At 36.8% G+C, this 21,708-nt stretch overlaps 2 protein-coding genes across 2 annotated transcripts; both read left to right on the top strand.

The window, feature by feature from the left end:
• Nucleotides 1–7,838: 7,838 nt before the first annotated feature.
• LOC113728935 (uncharacterized) lies at nucleotides 7,839–11,933 on the top strand. The gene is made up of 2 exons (XM_027253282.2): nucleotides 7,839–8,221; nucleotides 8,348–11,933. The coding sequence occupies exons 1-2, from the start codon at nucleotides 7,839–7,841 to the stop codon at nucleotides 11,931–11,933; spliced, it is 3,969 nt and encodes a 1,322-aa protein (XP_027109083.2).
• An 845-nt stretch (nucleotides 11,934–12,778) lies between these two features.
• LOC113732363 (glutamine--fructose-6-phosphate aminotransferase [isomerizing] 1) lies at nucleotides 12,779–21,148 on the top strand. The gene is made up of 11 exons (XM_027258076.2): nucleotides 12,779–13,194; nucleotides 13,710–13,882; nucleotides 15,113–15,221; nucleotides 16,836–16,981; nucleotides 18,098–18,262; nucleotides 18,464–18,824; nucleotides 18,908–19,158; nucleotides 19,260–19,374; nucleotides 19,503–19,758; nucleotides 19,834–20,002; nucleotides 20,655–21,148. The coding sequence occupies exons 1-11, from the start codon at nucleotides 12,945–12,947 to the stop codon at nucleotides 20,736–20,738; spliced, it is 2,079 nt and encodes a 692-aa protein (XP_027113877.1). The 5' UTR covers nucleotides 12,779–12,944; the 3' UTR covers nucleotides 20,739–21,148.
• Nucleotides 21,149–21,708: the final 560 nt, after the last annotated feature.

The following is a 21,708-nucleotide window of genomic DNA, read 5'->3' as shown; positions in this document are numbered from 1 at the left end:
TGTGCCTCCATACATGTGTGTAAACTCAGACTTATCATCATCAGACCATCTTGCAATATTTTCCTTTGCATCATCTTTTGCTTTTTCAAGTTTTTTTTTTTATAGAATTTTTGGATAGATATCATCGTTCCTTTTTGTCATCCATTCTGTCTTTGTCCTTAACCTTTTCATAAGATATATCATAATGTTCTCAAGCATACCAAGGATGGGCTTTTCTCTTGCTTCTAATATGATAGAATTAAAACTTTCACACAATTTATTAAGGAGAATGTTACATTTGGATGAGGTCCTAAAATGTGACCTCGACCAATGGCGTGGGGATGTATTGTCCAATAGCCATTGGTGAGCTTTTTCATTGTACTTCCTCAATGCATCCATTTTACTCCCAAATTTATTCATATATGCAGATCGGACACAAGTTCAAAACATGCCTTTTAATGTCTTACATGGATGAAATTTCTTAAAGTTATTGTGGAGATATCTAACACAGTGCCTGTGCTCCACACCTAGCAGAAAATCTCGAATTGCTAAATCCAATCCCTATCACACAACATAGAAAAAAATATTCAAAGACCTGTGATTAGTAATGAAGATGAAGGAAAGGCATATGAACTACCTTTTGCCTATCACTAGAATTGCAAATGAATCGAGCCGCTAGCGAGCCGATCACGAGTGGCTCGAGTTCGACCTCGACTCGAACTTGGTCAACATTGAGCTCAAAAATACTAAATTTGTTAATTCGCCAGTCAGTTCGAGCTCGATTAAATATACATATATATATTTTTATTTTTTATTTTAATAGTAAAATTACATATATATCTCTAATATTTATTATTTGTTAAGAAAAATTATTATTTTATTTATTTTTTAAAAATAAAATAATTTTTTTTTAATTTTTTTAAGCTCGAGCTCGAGGTTGACATTTTGAGCTCGTCGAGCTTGAGCTCGAGTTCGAGTTTCGTAAAATTATATCGAAATTTGACTCGACTCAATTCATTTGCACACCTATCTATCACTGATAAATGTTCATGGATGCTGAGATCGTATTTCAAAAATTCAATGAACCACTCTAGGAGCTCTTGTTCTCAACCTCAACTATTACATATGCAATAAGATAAATGTAGTCATTTGCACTATTCCTACATCTGTTAAAAGTATTCTCTGATGTGGTCCTCTTAGGTGGCAACCATCAACATAAAGTACTAGTCTACACCTGGTCTTGAAGCCTTTTTCAAGGCTACGTAACAAATATAAAGCTTTTGGAATCTTTCCTTTCGAATGACCTCATCTACCTCTACCTTCATATGAACTATGAAACTTAGATTTGATATTAATAATTCTTCACAGTAGTTCCACAGTTTTGTATCTTGCTACTCGTAGTTGCTTTGAATCAAAATTTTGCCTTTTCCGAGTGTCTTGTATACTTGCTCCTTGGTAATATGCACATTTAGCTCCTGATATACTTTTTTTGTTAAACAAAAACCATAAAACCTTCCTATTCAATCTCAAAAACTCCATATAATATCCAACTAAAAATCTTGAGTTGGCATGCTTGTGATAGAAAGTCATACCACAAGCATGTTCTGGCCCATGGTTCTAATTACAAAAGCTTCACAATCCGACTCCTTTGTAGCATAAGTGAACCATGCTTCACAGTTCCAAAGTTCTATACATAGTTATAAAACCCGTCCTGGTCCGACGGTCGAACCGATCAATCGGCCATTGGGTCGGACTGGGTTTTAAATTAGATCGTTTGAGCAAGCAAACCGTTGACTAGTCAATGACTCGACGGTTCGACCGGATTAAACTGAAAACTGGCCGATTTTGTCCACAAACCGGGTTTTGTGGAAACAATTTGTTAACTTTGCTAGAATTCAAACCTTGGACCTTTGACAAATGCTATAACATGCTTACCACCAGGTTATTTCGCCATATACTAATAGAGTAGTTTTCTTATAATATATAAACGTTTTGTCAATTCTATTTTTTTTTAAGTTCTCTAAAACAAATTTATTTGGGATCTTTTAATAAAAATTTATGACCCCCAAACTCTGTAAGTTATAAAATGGATTTAAAAAATAACATATTATATAATTCTTTTTAAAGATAAATATTATTTTTAATAATTTTTTGCACTTAAAATTCGTAAATAAGCTAGAAAATTACACTAAACATAGATAAAATTTTACACTTAAAGTTTGGTGGATTACTAAATAAATTTATGTTTTATTGATTCTCATATGAATTAATTATTTTATAGCAAATTAAATTAAATGAGCATTTGCTATGGCATTATTTATTACAATTTATATCATATATTTTATATCAAAAATTATAAAACATAATATTTAAATATATTTAGTGACCCACCGGTTTAACCACTCATCCATTGATTGAACCAGTGACTCGTTGACCCATCTCTTTTGCCGGGTTCCTTTCCAAATCGGGTTTAATAGCTATGGTATTTTACTATTGTTGGAGTGAAAACATGCACACACTAAACTAGTAAAACGTAAAAAATGAGTAGACAATTTCCGAGAAAGTAAAGAAAAGTGATGTGGAGTGTGGACCATGACAAGTTGACAACTTAAAAAATTGGATATTTCCCATCAATACCACGTTCCTTAACTCCAGCATCGTCCAAATTATCTGTCCCTGTCCTGCCCCAAAACAAAAGCCCACTGTGCCAAATCGAAACAGACGGCCTATAAAAGTCATGGTCAATCTCGTCAGCCTTCCAGAGTTTATTCCTCATAGAAATGTTCTTCCATGGATGACGGTTTTTACATGGTCAAATTCATTTTGAAGAATGGATTATGGATACAAAAATTGGCTGGCACACTAATTTGATTTAAATTAAGAGGCAACATTATATACACTGACAGTTGTTCGCGGTTGAATATATGATACAAAAATAAAATTTAAATTTTAAATTCATATTTTACATTTATATCATATAGTATAAACAGTAAAAGTGCATACGTTGGTAGTACAAATAAAATTAATATTTTTATTTAATGAGATTCCATTGTTTTAATTGATTTTGAATAAGAACAAACAACCATTAAGTCCCAACAATACTAGTGCATTTTAATAGACACGTATGACACAAGCACTTGAATCTTTTGGCAATCTAAGTAAAAAAAAAAATTCTTTTGGTAATCCCACTGCATTAAATTCTTGTATTATCACATCATGTACGAACAAATATATGGTACAGATATTTTACAACCACCACATTAAGCTTCATGACGTTTCGTTAAGATATCAAGCAGACGATTTCACAAAATCTTTATACTTTCTTTAATGGTACGTAAAAGAGTTAATTGAAAAATGAATCATATTATCCGATATTTATATTGAACTCGTTTAAACTTGGTTTACAAACTAATATTTTAATTTTAAACTCGATCACAATTTGTCTATGAGTGCTACTCCCTCCGTCCCACTTTGATAGTCCTGTTTCTTTTTTCACACAGTTTAAGAAAAAGTAGTTAACTTTGTTGGAAAAGTAAATTTAGATTGCTATTTTTCTAAAATACGCTCACATTAAATAGAGTACAATTTTATGGGAACTTGAATTTATGGTAAAAAGAGAATCAACTCTCATTAAATGGGGTAGGTTTATATTAAAAATAACTTACATTGAATAAGGGCATTTCAGAAAAATTAAAATACAACTACATTCTTCAATTGGAAAGTGGACTACAATTTGGGACAGACGAAAAAGGAAAATAGGACTATCAAAGTGGGATGGAGGGAGTATAAATTTTTTGAACTCTTTGAGTGGTTAAAAGTTTGTTTTAGTCTAATTCATGAAATAAATAAATAAAACTTGAATGCACTTTCAAATTGGTTACAATAAACGCACAAATAGGCATGAACGGATCTAGAGCTGGACGCACTTTCAAATTGGTTCGTCAAGTCGTCAAGTCACGTAAACTAATAACTTTAGTAACTTCAGTAGTATAAACTGGTATCTATACTATATATAAAGAGAGAAATGGGGCTTTGAGGTAAATATTTTTGTCACTTTATATACTTTTAATTTTACCTCATTAAAATCACTTATTACTTCACTACCTAAATATAAATTGATAAAATAACTACCTATAACTATTTTTAACCATAGTTAATCTAAACAAATCTTAACAATATGACTGTCTCTAACTCTCTAAATATTGTAACTACTAAAACCATCATTTGATGGGTAAAAAGGTTAAAATACCGTAGTTTGCTTTATTAATGAAAATTTTATATAAAATTAATCTACCAAAAAAGCATTTATAATTGCACATGTATCGCGTGTGTCTTTAGCACCAGTATTTATAATGCAATCGTAAGTTTTAAACCAATTTACTTATAAATTCACTTTTATACTAAATTTATGTCAAAACATCCAATGTTATACACATTTAGATGTGGCAAAATGGGCGGGATGGGCGGGATTTGATTGGATTTGAGATGGAACCGAGTCATATGGGTTTGAGTTTAACCTTACCCATATGTGTTTTGGGACTAACTTGGGCGGGATCACTTTGGGATGGGTTTAGATTGATCCCCCCCAATACCCAAATCTATTTTCTACATATTTTTTTTCTTTAATTCATTTTTTATTTTTTATATAACTTTAATATTTTTGTTTTATTAAATTTCTTTTAGTTTTATTAAATAAACATGCAAGTGTTTTATACTCAGGATTCCCACCAAAAATTGGATTAACAAATAAAGGAAAAGATAGATATACAGCCATATTCTAACATATATCAAGATGACCAAGGCACTTAGGGTGTTGAATATTTATCCACATCATTGTCCAAGGATGATAGGTCTAAACTAACTGAAATGCTGGAAATTCTTGTGGATAATGACTAGGAAGACTGCTAGATTATATTTGCTCGTATGACTATAAAAATTGTTAAAGATAATTTTTTAATCTAAGACTCCGTTTGGATTGGTTATTTTTTCAAAAAACAAGTTTTTTAAATATAATGTTACAGTAATATACAATAACTCAAAAAACATCCCATCCATATTAGTATGTCAAATATTTCAAAAAAAATTTTATAGTAAAAATTTTTCATATACACTTATACAATAAAGTATTTCAAAAACACCCCAAAAAACAGCTACTCCAAACGGAGCCCTTGTTATTTGAGCCCAATGGGTACCCAAGTATTTCTCAAAATTTCCCATCAATTAATGGGTACAATTGTGATTTGTCCCATTTTAAACCCAATACCAAATTTCAATACCCATCCCGCTCAAAGTCCCCATGGGTATGGGTAACCCATTGGGACTTGGGACAAATTGCCACCTCTATACACATTACACGACTGGAACTAAAGAGACTTGGATGGCATGGCAATGTAAAAGCTGCTTCATCGCAATTTAGAAGAAACTCACAAAGAAATATGTAGAGAATTTGATGCATGTTATGAAACGAGCACAAATGGACGTGGATGTCCATTTAGTTCTCCCCAAAGAATTGATATATGTATTTTTACCCTAGATTAATAAGATACACTCATCTCTTCATTTCATGAAACAACTCAATTTTATCATCTTGATGTATGAGTATTAAAGTCACTTCATGTATCATTTATCTTACTCTACCTATAAATAGAGGTTGTTATTCTAACTTCATTTGACCGTTTCCCTCCAAAGTGAGAGTTTCTCTCTCTTGATAAGAGCGCTAGTCTCTCAACCTTGAGAGTTTCAAACTATTTCAAAATTTTCCGCAAAACCTCACACACATGCCCAAGATTTAGATGCCACCCTGAATTCTTAATGCTTGTTAGTACTACAGAAAATCGTACTGGGATGAGTGAATCTACCAAAAGATGAGAACTTTGAGAGAACCGAGCTTCTTCAGTCAGTGGGGATATCTCATGGCTATACTTAGCAACTTTGTCGGATTTCGTCTGCATGCAGAAGTGATCTTGGCTCATCTGGACTAAGGAAACAGACTTCATAGTAGAAGTAAGTGCGTTGGCAGGTACCTTCATAGCCATTAAACCCTCTGTCTTAACTTGTGTTTTTCTTTTCTGCTCTAAGGCTTGGGGCTTGTCTTTTCAGTTTTATTTTCTTTTATTAGTAGAAACAAAATCTTAAGGTTTTAAAAAAGGGGGGTTAGAGACTAAGTCTTGACGTCAGGGGTAGGGCTGTTCTCTGATCTTTGTTCAATCTAGTCTGCCTGGGCAGCTCTCTCCTCTGTTTTTTCGGTTCTTGGTTCTGCTTTTCTGAGTCTCAGTAGTGTGAGTAGGAGACAGTGTTAGTTTTTCTTTAGACCCCATGGCGGAGGAACTAGCGGATGCGATAAGAAAGTTTGATCTTTCAGATAAAGAGCTCGAAGGAACTGACCTGGGTGTTGTTGAGATAGATATAGGTATCCAAGAATGTCAGTTGAGTTTAGTGGGGAGAATCAAGGGTGAGAAAGTGGCCAACTTTGTTGGGGTCAAGAATTTTGTGACCACAGCTTGGGGCTATCCGAGGAATCTAAGGATCATAGAATTGGGGCCAAATTTGTTTCAGTTCTATGTTCCTAATAGGGAGGACAGAGACAGAATAGTAGGAGGAGGACCATGGGTCATGGACAACCAAATTTTGGTGATGAAACATTGGGTGGAAGGAATAGAAGATGATATTTCTGCTTTTGACCTGGCACCTTTCTGGGTTCAAGTATGGAATTTACCTGTGCACTGGATATCTAAGGAAGTGGGGAGGAAAATAGGTGCGATCTTTCAGGAGGTAAAGGACGTACTGGTGCCTCAAGTAGGAGGAAAAGAAGGAAGACATTTAAAGCTTCTAGTGGTACTGGATACCTCTCTACCTCTGCTTAGGGGGACGACAGTGAAAGTCAATGGAGCCTTGAAATGGTTGAATTTCAGATATGAAAGGTGTCCAGACTTCTGTTACAAGTGTGGAATGGTTGGCCATGGAGAGAAGTCCTGCAAGGCAATAATACAGATAAGCAGAGGAAAGCAGGAACATCAGTATGGTCCATGGATGAGAGCCAATATAGGGAGAGGCTCTCCGCAAAAGGAACATCAGAACAAGTACAATTCTGAGAAGAGCTATTGGGGCTTTAAAGATGGGGATATGGTTCTGTTAAACACAAAGGCTAAGGAGAACATGGAACACAGACATAAGGACTCTATGACTGGGAGACATGAAACTCTTAGACAGGTTAATGCAGAAAGTCAGACAGCAAAGGAGGGGTCTAGAGAGAGAGGAGGTCATGAGGCTCAGAAACGAAGTTGTGGGGTGAGTAGCAATGAATTGAACAGGCAAAGATCAACTCCAGCTTGCAGTAAAAGTCAGAAGGAAAAAAGCACCACAGAAGCTTCTGGGACTCCCAATGGGGAGAAGGATAACTGTGAGTTACAAGGAGGAAGGATAAGTATCTCTGAGGAGCAAGATATAAACTCGATAATTAAAGGTGATTTGGACAGTAAAGGACTTGAGCAAATAGCTAGTGAGCTGATGCAAGTATCAGTGGTGGAGGAAGGCCCTGGTAGCCCTGTAATAGATGTAATGCATATTGATCCAGGTAGCTCTGATTTGGGTACAAAGGCTGTTCAGAAATACAACAGCAAAATGAAAAAACAGCTGAGGTCTCCCAAAATTTCTAGGCAGCCTTTGAGAGAACTTAGTGGGAACAAGACGAGGACTCGCCAGCAAGGGAAAAGAAAAATTAACCTGGTGGATGAGGATATGGTGGAAGTACATGTAAATGAGTTGGTCCCCAAGAGAAACAAAATGGCAGTTGGGGGAAGGCATCTGAACGAGGAACTAGAGGGGGAAGGGGCCAACCTTAACTGGCCCCTCAAGTTACAATGAAGGTTTTGGTGTGGAACTGTCAAGGAGCAGGGAGCCCCTTGACAGTTCCCCAGTTGAGGGAGGCTAATAACCTCCTCTCCCCGAATATGATATTCCTAAGTGAAACCAAAAACAGGTTCCATTACATGAAAAAGGTACAAAAAATTTTGAGGTTTGAGGAAAGTGTGATTGTGGAAGCTATGGACAGGAAAGAAGGCATGGCCTTGTTTTGGAATAAGGATGTAGAGGTTAAGCAAGTTGTTACAACAGCCCTTACTATAGAGGCTCTGGTGCTTGACCCTGACAAGCAGATTGAATGGTGGTTCATTGGAGTTTACATGAGCTGTGACCCTATTATTAGGAGACAACAGTGGAATGTGCTGACCAGGAGAAAGCAGTTGTAGGGTGATAAATGGCTATTAGCAGGAGACTTCAATGACATACTCTCTAATGAAGAGAAATGGGGGGGACGAGCAAGAGAAGACAGGAGTTTCAAGGACTTTAACAGTTTTATTGAGAATAACAGCCTGGTAGATCTAGGATTCAATGGTAACCCCTGGACTTGGAGCAACAACTGGGAGGATGAGGGGGAGATAAGGCAAAGGCTGGACAGAGGATTGAGCACCATAAATTGGTGGCAAAATTTCGACAAGGCTAAATGTGAACATGTGGAGACCCTCGGATCAGATCATAGCATGTTGCTTATAGATAATTGGCCTAGAATAGAGAAAAGAAGGTCCAGATTCTTCTTTGATAAGCGTTGGCTTAAGAGGGAAGATATAAATCAAGTGGTGGTGCAAGCTTGGCAACAAACAGTTGAAGGAAATAGGATGTATAGGATTACTAGACAGATTGCTAATTGCAGAGTGGCTTTACTCAAATGGAAAAACAGCTTCACAGGAAACACTTTGCTAAGAATCAACCAAGTGAAGCAACAGATCAAGGAAATTAAAGACTCGAGGGATTCAGGATACAAGGATAAGATGGCTGAGCTAAAACGTCAGTTGAAAGAGGCTTACTCTGAAAAAGAGCAGTATTGGGCCCAGAAAGCAAGGATTGATTGGTTGAGAGAAGGGGATAAGAACACAAAGTTCTTCCATGCCTGCGTGAAGGGAAGAAGAAGGAAAAACAGAATGCTTAACATTCAAAGAGAAAATGGAACGTGGACCAATAGTGAGGAGGAGCTGGGGAAAGAAGTAGCAAATTACTATAGAATTCTGTTCACTAGTTCTGGCTGTGAGGGTCTAGATGAGATTCTAAGTGGTCTACCTTCTACTATTACTACTGAGATGAATGATAAGCTAACTAAAGAGGTTGATGAACTGGAAATCAAAACAGCTCTTTTCTCTATGAACCCAAATAAGGCTCCAGGTCAAGATGGTATGACTCCTTTGTTCTTTCAAAAATTTTGGCATGTAGTTAAATCAGATTTAATTGCTGCCATTAGGTCTTTTTTCCATTCAAGCCATATGCCCAAATCCTGGAATCATACGGTCATTTCTCTCATTCCCAAAACACAGAATCCTACTAATCTGAAGAGCTATAGGCCAATTAGCCTCTGTAATGTACTTTATAAAGTGATTTCAAAAATATTGGCCAATAGACTCAAGGATGTGTTAAGCTATTGCATTAGCAAAAATCAAGCAGCTTTTATCCCAGGTAGGCAAATCCTTGACAATGTCATTTTGTCTCATGAATATTTGCATTACATGAAAAACAAAAAACAAGGTCAGAATGGTTTTATGGCTGTGAAACTTGACATGTCCAAAGCCTACGACAGAGTGGAGTGGAAATTCCTTGATTCCATGATGGCTAAGATGGGCTTCGGTACGGTCTGGAGGCAATGGATCTGGAGCTGCCTTACCTCAGTCACTTACTCCTTTAATATTAATGGAGAGCCTAAAGAGTTTGTAATTCCAGAAAGAGGAATTAGACAAGGCGATCCGCTATCACCTTATCTTTTCCTTTTATGTTCAGAAGGCTTTTCCAATTTATTGAAGCAGGCTGAAGGAAATAAAAGAATCTCTGGGATGAAGATAAGCAGGTATGGTCCAAGTATGACTCATTTATTCTTTGCAGACGATTCTTTAATCTTCTGTAAAGCTGAAAGAGAGGAAGCCAGTGAACTTATTCAAATCCTGAGGAGGTATGAGAAGGGGTCTGGTCAATCCATCAATCTGGAAAAATCCTCCGTGTTCTTCAGTAGTAATGTGGATTATCAGAGGAGAAGGGAAGTGAGGCAAAGTTTAGGCACAATTCAGGTTGCTACACAAGGGAGATATCTGGGACTACCTATGGTGATAACAAGATCTAAACAGCAAGTGTTTGGCTACATCAAGGACAGTATTAGCAGGAGAATGGCAAGCTGGAAGAACAAGCTGCTCAGCCAAGGTGGGAAGGAGGTATTACTGAAGGCAGTGTCTATGGCAATGCCAGTCTATACAATGTCCTGCTTTAAGCTGCCAAACAAACTCTGCAAAGAGGTGTCTTCCATGTTTGCTAACTACTGGTGGGGTGAAACTGAAGGGAAAAATAAGATGCATTGGTGCTCATGGGGGAGATTGTCTAAGGAGAAAAAAGTGGGAGGATTGGGATTCAAGGACCTGCAGAACTTTAACAAAGCTTTGCTAGCTAAACAGGTATGGAGACTGATTTCTAAACCAAACCTATTGGTTAGCAAGGTTTTGAGAGCAAAGTACTACCATACGGACTCAATTTTTAGGTGCAAAGTTCCTAAATGTGCATCGTGGATTTGGCAAAGCCTGATGAATGCTAGAGATTTGGTGCAGAATGGAACTAGGAAAAAGATAGGCAATGGCAAGGCAACCAACATTTGGAGGGACAACTGGATTCCGGGAAATAGGGATGGCAAAGTCACCTCTGTGATGCCTCTGAATTGCAAAATCAAAAGAGTAGAGGAGTTGATCTGTGGCTTTCGATGGAGGATACCACTTGTATTTAGGACCTTTAACAGGAAGGAGGCAGAGGAAATTCTGGAGATTCCTATTAGTATATCAGGAAAGGATGATAGCAATTATTGGATACATAGCGGCAATGGCATCTACACTGTCAACTCAGGTTACAAGGCATTGTGCAGAGGAACTGTTCAATACAAAGAAAGAAGAGAGAATGAGGCGGAAACTAGTATAGCAAGTTCTTATGAAAAGCAGTGGAAGTGGATGTGGAGGCTGAACGTGAAGAGCAAGATCAAACATTTCCTTTGGAAGTGCCTACATGGTTTATTACCAGTCAACAGCCTGGTTTTTAAAAGAACACACAAAGGTGATCCAATCTGTGGTGGCTGTGGTGAACAAGAAGAGTCAATTGAACACATGTTTTTCCAATGCAGCAAAGCACAAGAGGCGTGGAAAATGGCTCCATTACAATGGGATGGGTTAAGGGAACAGACAGGGAATTTTCAAGCTTGGTGGACTGCTCTTCTGGAAGCTACATGCAGGACAGAAGGAAAGGAGCATATAGAGCTCACTGTGAACATCCTCTGGCAACTCTGGAAAAGGAGAAATGAATGGCAATTCAATGCCAAACACAGGCACCCTTGGAAAATAATCCAAAAGGCTCTACAGGAATGGCAAGAACAAAAAGATGTCCAGAGCAAGCAGGAAATAGTCACTGAAGATGCGGTAAGAGCAGATGAGGAAGTTGATCAGGAGGAGGCAGGAAGGAATGAAATTCAGATCAGAATATCAACTAAGGAGCAAGACCAATCCAACCGAGTTGGCATGGGGATTTTTGCATCTACCTTCAACAATCATTGGGTGGCTGCATGGGCACTTTTTGACAGAAAAACAGTGAATCAGTTGCAGTCTACTGCAGAAGCTGTGAAAATGGCCATCATAAAGGCTAGACACCAGCAATGGAAGGAAATTGTTGTCCACATCACCAGCCCCCAGCTACTGAAGATGATAAAGGAAAGGAAGGCAAAGGACATCAAAATGGCTACTTTGATAGATGATATTAATGATCTCAGGTCCTTATTTCAGAAATGCTCCTTTTGTTTAGATAGGAGCTTAGACTCTAGATGTGAAGCGATTAGTGATTATGCTTTAGGCATATTTCAAGATGAGGAATGGATTAATCCTCAGTGTGTCTAACACTCTTGTATAGAATTCCTTGAGCCTTTGCTCATATAAGTTTTTTGCCAATCAATACAAATATCTAACGTTGCAGAAAAAAAAAAAAAAAAAATTCTAACTTCATTTGTAACTTTGAGAATTGTGAACAGACTAGTGAATGCGAGTATAACTTTCTCTCTATTTCTTGTCTACTTTTATAACTTTCTCTATGTTTTATTATTCTATTAGTATAATTCAATATACAATCACTATAAACCATTACTAACCAAATATATATTAGCATTAGTTTCACAAATAACGCAAATTGTATAAACACATAAACTAAAATAATTTAGTTATACTACAAGTTACTACCAAATATATATTAGTATTAGATTCACAATAATGCAAAATCACTATCAACCAAATATATATTAGTATTAGATTCACAATAATGCAAAATCACTATCAACCAAATATATATTAGTATTCGTTTCACAATAAAGCAAATTGTATAAACACTTGCCTCCCACCAAATTGTCTGCCCCTCATGAGCAACTCGATTGGTCTCAGCAAGCCTTCTTAGGAGCTGATGTCCAGTGTCCGCAAGGGTCCGAATCCTGTGATTATCGTGTTCGGAGGAATGGGGCTCCTCCTTCCGAGTCGGAGTGAGATTAGTCGGGCCCTATAAGGATTGACCCGGACATCCACTCCGTCAAAAAAAAAAAAATAACACACACCAATCAAATATATATTAGTATTGGTTTCACAATAGTGCAAACTGTATAAACACGGAAACTAATACTACGCCGTAATCTAAAAAGTCTCCTTGGACCATGTAAAAGAAGTAAGCAATAAATAGAAGGAAATTTCCGCCTCTCCTCCCCTTCCTATGCATGTCCCCACCCAGGGGAGGCTGCTATATTTATACTGCCAATATTCAACTGCAATTCAACTGGTCTCTCTTCTTCTTCATTGGACTGTACCCAAAAAGAGAAAAAGGCAGATCACGGAATAGCAAGGGAGATACTGCGGAAAAAGGGGAAGAAAATGTGTGGGATTTTTGCGTACTTGAATTATAACGTCAACAGAGAACGCCGTTACATCTTGGAAGTGTTGTTTAATGGCCTGCGCCGTCTGGAGTACAGAGGCTATGATTCCTCCGGTATCTCCATTGATTCTTCTTCATGCAAAATTCCGGCAGTCTCCGGTTCGAACTCGAATTCCAATGTTGCCCCTCCTCCTCTTGTCTTCCGGAAAGAAGGGAAGATTGAATCTCTCGTCAAATCCGTTTACCAAGGTGTGATGGGTTTTCTGATAGAATGTTATCTGTTTTTTTCTGAAAAAATGAGAAAGTTTTATGTATTTACTTGTTTTTTTAGCTGTAATATTTGGTGATCTTGTGTCTTTTATGCATTGATCTGGGAAGGTTGTACTAGTTTTATTTCAAAAGTTTTTGACTCTTTAACTAAATTGATCAGTAATTTCGTAGATTTTTTTTAAACTAAGAAAATGGAAGTAAAAAAAAAAAATGAAGAGGAAATTTAGAATTGCTGATGTGTTTTACTTGTTGGGCTTAAAGTTAAGAGCAATAAGTTTTACATGGAGATCATGGATTTTTTCTTTGCCTTCAATATTTTGTTTATTTTTTTTTGATGATTTTCTTTTATTCATTTTTAGCTGCAAATTTATGTTTTCAGTATTCATTTTCTTGACCAGTACATTGCTCGGGATTTAGGCCGGATTGATTAGTATTTTTTTTCCCTAAATGTAGAGAAGAATTATGTTAGATGAGTTTGATTTTTGTGATTGCAGAGGTTGCTGAGACAGAGTTAAATTTGGAAGAACCATTTGCTATTCATGCTGGCATTGCACACACTCGATGGGCTACGCATGGTGAGCCAGCTCCAAGAAATAGTCACCCTCAGAGCTGTGGTGCTGGAAATGATTTTCTTGTTGTCCACAATGGCATTATCACGAATTATGAGGTTTCTCATTTCCCTAAATTTCTATTCACTCATGTTCACTGCACAGTTAGTTGTTTGATCGTTTCAAATTAGTGCAGTTTCATGAAAAAGATGCCTGCTTTTGCTCTCTTGGCTGATGTTTTATCATGAGTACCTTTAATTTTTGGATTAAAGAGTCATTTCTCACACGTCCTGAAGCTGCTTTTCTTCTGCACTGTTATCATTAGTGATAATGGTAGGTTCGTCCAACGAAATGACAGTTTTAATGTGAAATCTAAATATTGGAGTTCAAAAAGTGAAACAAAGTAATATTTTTAAATTAGCATATATATTAAGTTCATGAAATATGAAATAGGCTTCTTTGTTGAGGATTTTTCCCATTACCGCAATTCGTCATTGAGGGCCTGCAATCATGTAGTTAGTTAATAGAGTTAGTAATCGTTATTGTACACTTTATGGTTGCAAGGTCAATAAGCGTCTTTGAGTGGTTATAAATTTCTCATCTTTAATCCGTTTAGACTGATATGAGTATGAGTTCTTTCACTCTCATGCATTGAACGTGAATATTACATGATTGATAGCCACAGCAGACATATGATGCTTTTGGTAGGTCAGTGTAGACTGGTGGATGGTAAAAGAAGCAAAAGTAGTGAGAGGATGGAGTACACTCTATAGGAATACAGAAAAGATATCAGTCCAATAAATTGTTTGAAACAAAGGCATTGGAGATTTTCAGAAGTTAGATTTCTTGAGAAATTGTAGAGTTTTTCACTAGAAGTTTCTAGATGTGTCTATGCTTGTGTTATTAGCAGCTGAATTTGTATTGCTCTATTAATGTCTAAAAGTGGCATGTCAACTTCCTGCATGTAAAGGAACCATTTTGCACTCCAATAATCCCTTGATTCATTCTCTTTATGCTGGCAGCCTCTGCTTTCTATGGGCTTGCATTTTCTTTGTTCGGTTATGGTGTGATTTTATTGCTAGTGACATAGAGTATACAAAATGAACTTTGCGCTGTTTCTGAAGATATGAGATTGTAGTTGTTCAAATTATTTTAACATTTTACTCCTTTGATAACTTTGTGATATGCTGCAATAAATCATTTTTGTCATCCTTGCTTTCACCTTTAAAATGTCTTTGAAGCATTCCCTTTCATATATTTCTAGGAAAGAATAGACGTAGAGTCTTGTTTGTACCTTTTATTTATAAGTTTAGTCTCCGATCTTCATTGAAGAACCTCCTTGTTTGCAGGTACTAAAAGAGACCTTAGTTCGACATGGGTTCACCTTTGAATCTGATACAGATACGGAAGTCATTCCAAAGCTTGCTAAATTTGTTTTCGACAAAGCAAATGAAGAAGGTAAGGTCTCCTTGATGAATGCGAATAATTTGCACCATGTAGTTCCTCTTCTATTCTATTGGTTATCCTTTTTGTCCTGTTTTATTTTTATTTACGATTAAGTCTTCTTGGCTATGCTCGTAAATGTCTTTGACTTTTGTCATTTTGTCCTGTTTTATTTTCCTTTGACTCGAACTTTCAGCCTCATGCTAGTAAATGTCTTGTGGTTGTTGATGTCAACTTTGGTCAAGATGCTGCATTCAATTCCATGTACATCTGTCAGTCTTAAGGAATATTGGTTTGGGGAAGCCATGCTTTCTTTGTTTCTCTACATTTTCTTCCCTTTTGGCTCAGTTTATGGACACAAATGTGGAATTAGTCTTTTACTCTTTTTATTGTAAGCAAATTATTTGAAGACTGATCTAGGTAGTTAAATTTGTTGTCATTGAGTTTTTTGATCATTTCTGGAAATTTATACAATTGATACATGTTGTTTGTATTATGGCTTTACTAATGGAAAATCTAATGCTTCATCAAGTTAGCTAGAGATGTTGAGAAATGTTTGGTGAACTTTCTATGACTTTTAAGTAGCTGGTTGTTTGCACCTGATAAGGATTGAGTTGGTAGGTGATACGAAGTAAAATCTGAAGAGCTCTGCTGCTGAATAGTGTAGTGAAAAGAAATAGTGTAGTGAAAAGAATGAGGTCATGGGGAACTTTTAGTTTTTATTTTTTTTGCCTGTGAAAGATCACGAGATTTCATTTACTCCACTACTTAATGATTATCTTAACCCCTATGAGAAACTAACATGCAGTCAAGTGATGTAGCTGTTAAATTATTACACCATGCCATATTATTGGTTTTCTATGTTACACCTGCTATGTGATTGATTGAATATGTTCCCACACATGTTATGTGGGTTATTTCTTGTTTGCTTGGTCTGCAGGTGCTATGTTTCAGATAATGGACAAAAAGAGAGAAGCTGAATTACACCATATGTCATTACCACTTTGGTTGATTTTGATAGGCGACATGCAGAATCTAAATTAAATAAGATTTGACACTACATTGTTGTATCTGGCTGTTAGTACCATGAGAGAATTTTTTAAATAAGTTAGCTGAAAAGACATTAGAAAAAGGAAAAAATGTAAATACTAAATTTTGAGTATCTGCAGCTGATCCCTTTTTGTGGTTGTTGTCCCTCTTCAAATTCTTGGTTAGGTTATTTGGTTTTGTGTCAAGGGGGAATTTGCAAACTGATAATTTAGATTTAGATCATGACTGAATTGTTTGATAGAGGCTACGTAATCTGACGTCATATGGTGCGTCGGTTCATTTGGTCAGATTCTTGCCCTGGATGGTATACCTCTGTATTTGGACATCTGTTCCTCGTCACTTTCCCTGTTGGAACTTGCCCTGAGTTTGCATTTCATTTTTTTTCTTCATGCATTTAAAATTGATTTTTACTATGAGAGTTTGACAGATAATATCATAAGTGTGTTGACTTACATCTTTTGCCAAACTTTTGTTGTCTTTTTTTGGTAAAGAAACTAGACACGTTGATTTTAGCTTTATTTCTCTAAAGCATATTTATGTAACCTGTAATGTAATCATTATTTGAATGTTTTGCTTCAGGTGATCAAAGTGTGACTTTCAGTCAAGTTGTGCTCGAAGTGATGCGGCATTTGGAAGGAGCTTATGCTCTTATATTCAAAAGTCGACATTATCCAAATGAATTAATTGCTTGCAAACGTGGTAGTCCATTGCTCCTTGGTGTAAAAGTAAGTATATGTATTTTGGATTTTGACGAGAAATTTTGATCCCGCACAGTGTGCTTGGTGAACTATTTGTTGATAAATCTTTGTTCTGTTAATATCGTCTTGGAGTTCACAATTTTACGCAACAAAAACTTATGTATACAACTTTTAGGACAATGAATATCAGTTACCTGATCTGATATTATTAATTCATTTGAAATGTATTGCTTTATATCTCTAGAGATGAAGTTATCCTGTTAATCTTTTCTTACTGTCTTCAAGCAGCAAAGCAGTATTACTGTTTTCTTTTTCTTCTTCTTTCTTTTCGAGGTCTTGGACGCAAATGAAAAGGAACTCTTCAAATAAATTCAATGGACTGCTAGTTTTGGGTCATCATTTGAATTGCCATATTAGATTGGAAGTTCAAGTAATCATTATGTGTTAGACAGCAAATAATATGTCAATAGTTATAGGAAAGCACATAGTACCTATTTTTCTAGGAAAGATGCTGTAAGAGAACTGGAAACACTTTAGAGTTCATCTTTATGTTGGTGATAAAAGGTGAGAAATTGTTATTGATTACAGTGATGTGTTATATTTCTCCTTGATTTTCCTTGGCCCCCAATATATAGTCCCTGTATATTCCTTAACCATTTACTGCTCATTGAACTCTTGCTTGATTAATCTTCATTTTCTTCTCTAGCAGATAACAAGGTTATGATAAGCTCACATTCTGCTTTTTACTCCTAAATTTTCGGTCTTTAAATTCCTTGGCCTCTTAATATTTCTTTCCCAAATTTGTCTGATTGTTCCAACCAATATAAAAACACTAGAGGACTTACCCTAGAGATAATTATCGTCTGCACAAAGTGAAGATCTGTTGCCATTTCACACACTTGCTGAGTTTGTCTACTTTAGCACTACTAAATGAGACATATCTATTCCCAATCATGCACTTTATCCACAAAATGAATTTGTAAAAATACATAAAACAGTTTGCCTTGACATTAGGTGCTCCATGGGGATGACAGAGGGAAATTGGAAAAATAAAAAGGAGATACAGATATTTAAACATGATTTTGTTGCCCTATTCTTCTCCATGTTGATGACCTGTTTTTTTGTGAATGAATTTGCAATTAGGACCTTGAAGATGAGGGCAGCATCGGAGCATCATTTAATGATGCAAAATTTCTTTCAAACAATCAGCAACCCCGGGAATTGTTTTTTGCAAGTGATGCAAATGCACTTGTTGAACACACAAAAAAGGTTTTGGTAATCGAGGATGGGGATGTTATTCATCTAAAGGTATGTTATTCTTCAGTAGTTAAATTGATTTCCCAGTTTAGTATATGTATATGTATATTTTGATATTAACTTTTTGGGACAACTAGCTAAATTTTGATGGATGGTTTTCACATGCATAGATAATGGTGTTATGCACATATGGCATTTCTTCGTGACATGCAATATTTGTATTGTATGACCATTGTGACTTTCACTATTCAGGATGGAGGTGTGTCTATTTTCAAGTTTGACCATGCCAAGGGTAGATGTGGTGGCACTCTTGCTAGGCCTGCTTCTGTTGAGTGTGCATTATCTGTTCTTGAAATGGAGGTTGAGCAAATAAATAAGGGGAAGTATAAGCATTACATGCAGAAAGAGATTCATGAGCAACCAGAATCTTTAACTACGACAATGAGAGGGAGGCTAATACGTGGAGGGGCATGCAAATCCAAGACTGTGCTTTTAGGTGGACTGAAAGATCATCTAAAGACTATCAGGAGAAGCAGAAGGATTGTCTTTGTGGGCTGCGGCACAAGTTATAATGCAGCTTTAGCATCAAGACCTATTGTGGAAGAACTTTCTGGTACTAATTGTTAGCTGTTGCTATACTGTATGGATGATGACATCTGGTAAACTGATTCTTTCGCTGATTTCTCCTGTATACAGGTGTTCCGGTTACGATGGAGGTTGCTAGTGATTTAGTGGATAGGCAGGGGCCAATATACAGGGAAGACACAGCTGTTTTTGTCAGTCAGTCTGGTGAAACTGCTGATACTTTACAGGCATTAGATTATGCTTTAGAAAATGGTGCATTGTGCGTTGGAATCACAAACACTGTAGGAAGTGCGCTTGCTAGGAAAACCCACTGCGGTGTGCATATTAATGCTGGTTGTGAAATAGGTGTGGCGAGCACTAAGGCAAGTGATTGGCACTGTGTGTTTGGCTTTATTTCCTTCTATTCTTTTTTCTTTTGGTTTTACTATTATGTGACTTGTTATGTTGTTGCCTTGATCAACAGGCATACACCAGTCAAATTGTAGTTATGGCAATGTTGGCCCTTGCTGTTGGAGGAGACATGATTTCAAATGAAGCAAGGAGAGAAGCAATAATAGATGGTCTATTAGACTTGCCGAGTATGCGTCTTGCTTGTTTCTTGCATTGCAGCTACATTCTTTAGTTTTTCTGCCTACAAATGTGTGCTTTCTAGTATTTATTTTTTGAGGTATCTAATTCTATTATATTATGCTTTTGAAAACGGTAGGCAAAGTGAAAGAGGTTCTCAAGCTGGATGAGGAAATGAAAGATCTTGCTGAACTGCTCATTAATGAACAATCACTTCTTGTATTTGGAAGAGGATATAATTATGCAACAGCTCTAGAAGGCGCCTTGAAGGTAAAGGAGGTTGCTCTTATGCATAGTGAGGGAATTCTTGCAGGTGAAATGAAACACGGACCTTTAGCTTTAGTGGATCACAACCTTCCAATTGTTGTGATTGCTACTCGTGATGCTTGTTTCAGGTTAGTTGAATGTTTTGATAAACTAGTGGTTTTGTGTTTAGTATATCTGTTCCATAAACATCTCTTTTGCTGCAGCAAACAACAATCAGTCATTCAGCAACTTCATGCTAGGAAAGGTCGACTAATAGTTATGTGCACGAAAGGAGATTCTGCATCTGTATCAGTTGGTGGATCTTGTCGAGTAATTGAAGTTCCTCATGTTGAAGACTGTCTCCAGCCTGTACTTAATGTAATTCCATTGCAGGTAAATTGCCCACTTTTATTGGGAACCTTTTCTTGTGTTAACTATTCATTGAGTTGGATGAAGGATGATTTTGGCAGTATGGATCTTCTTTACTCTGGGAACCTAAATGCTGCTATTTTTAGGAACTTTTAGGTACCAAATTGTTAAACTATTTAATAATGATTTCAACTCTCAGAGCAGCTTGAATATTAAGCCCAAGAACTATGAAAAGTCTGCAAGCTCTGCAAGTCTTTGATTTTTATTTGTCTGGGTAAAGTAGACCATATGATCAACAGCAACTATGTTAATTTTATCCGTGCCCTAAGGTAACTGTCTTACAAAGGGAATTCAATCTCAAAGATTCTAAGGGAGCCAATAGTTGCACTCTTCTATATTTTACTGCAACACTTTAGGTTGAGTATTGTTTTTGATTGAGCGAGTGTATATACAATTGGTTATGTTGTGCAGTTGAACCTTTGATTTCCTCGTTTTGTTTTTGTCATCTTTGGAAAGAGCTATGACACATCTTGATAACTATTTGGCTTATAGTACAGGCTGTAAAATTTCTTTTATTTTGTTGGTAGACCTTCTCAAGAATTGCGGTTTTGTTTCTCATTGCTATAAAAGCTGATACTTCTGCGGATAATTATCTTTCCCTGCTCTTTCCCTGCAGTTGTTGGCCTACCATCTAACTGTTCTACGAGGTCACAATGTTGACCAGCCCCGAAATCTTGCAAAGAGTGTGACAACCCAATAGGAGAGCGGCTTAGAAAATTCCGTGGGCATCTGAATTCTTAAGCTTCATGATCAGACCGGCTGATCCAGACTTTATTCTCATCTTGGCGGACCCTGTCTCTTGCATATACCTTTTCTCCTTTCTTTATTGCTGGACAGTGCGGTCTATGGCGTCTCATTTCTTTTGCACAGATGATTTGACTTGCTGTTAGGAAAGCCCCATGTACTCTCCTTGTATGATGCAGCAAAGATAGTTTGTCTACTAGAAGTTCCTTTTCCATTCCCCAGGGAAGAAGAACTTTAATTTAACTTTGTTCGGAGTCCTTGGTTTTAGTTTGTGTGGATGGTAGGTGCAAACCGGGTTGTAAAATCTCAACTTTTTATGTAAAATATCTTGAGAAGCTTAGCAAGTTTTACATGTTTTTTTGATCATTCGTGAAAGACTTGATGATCAAGGTGGAGATAATGCTCGTGTGATTGTATAGTTTCAAGTCCACAAGTAATGCTGCTTGTTCGTTGCCCATTTGTGCTATCATCTTTGAAGGGTCCTCCTGCGCAGCTCATTAGTTTGCCTCTTTTGCTGTGCACTAAAAATGGAGGCGTTTACTGATGGCAACTGCGTGTGGTTTGAATGCTACATGAAGTCAACTTTCCCTTTCAGGTCATCGGAAAGTAGTGTTCACCTACAATAGCACGAGCCACTAGGGGTGGGTGTGGGTCGGGTATCCGTCCCATTCACCATTTGACTGACCCGATCCGCACTTTGCGGGTCAGCCATTTTCTGACTCTTACCCGTCCTGCATATCAGTGGTTACCCTATAACGGGTACTCGTTGAGATAGGATCGGATCAGCGGATACCTGTCCCGCCCCTCCCCGTTTATCATTTAATTTTTTTAAAAAAAATGATTTATACCAATGTAATTTTATATTTTACACATTCATCTAAGATTTAATAATTTTTTTTTTCTAAAAAAAGGTTTCCCACCAAGAA

This window comes from Coffea arabica, chromosome 2e (genome assembly GCF_036785885.1).
Source record: "Coffea arabica cultivar ET-39 chromosome 2e, Coffea Arabica ET-39 HiFi, whole genome shotgun sequence".
In the NCBI taxonomy this organism is placed as follows: Eukaryota; Viridiplantae; Streptophyta; class Magnoliopsida; order Gentianales; family Rubiaceae; genus Coffea; species Coffea arabica.
This window is presented reverse-complemented; position numbering and strand designations above follow the sequence as displayed.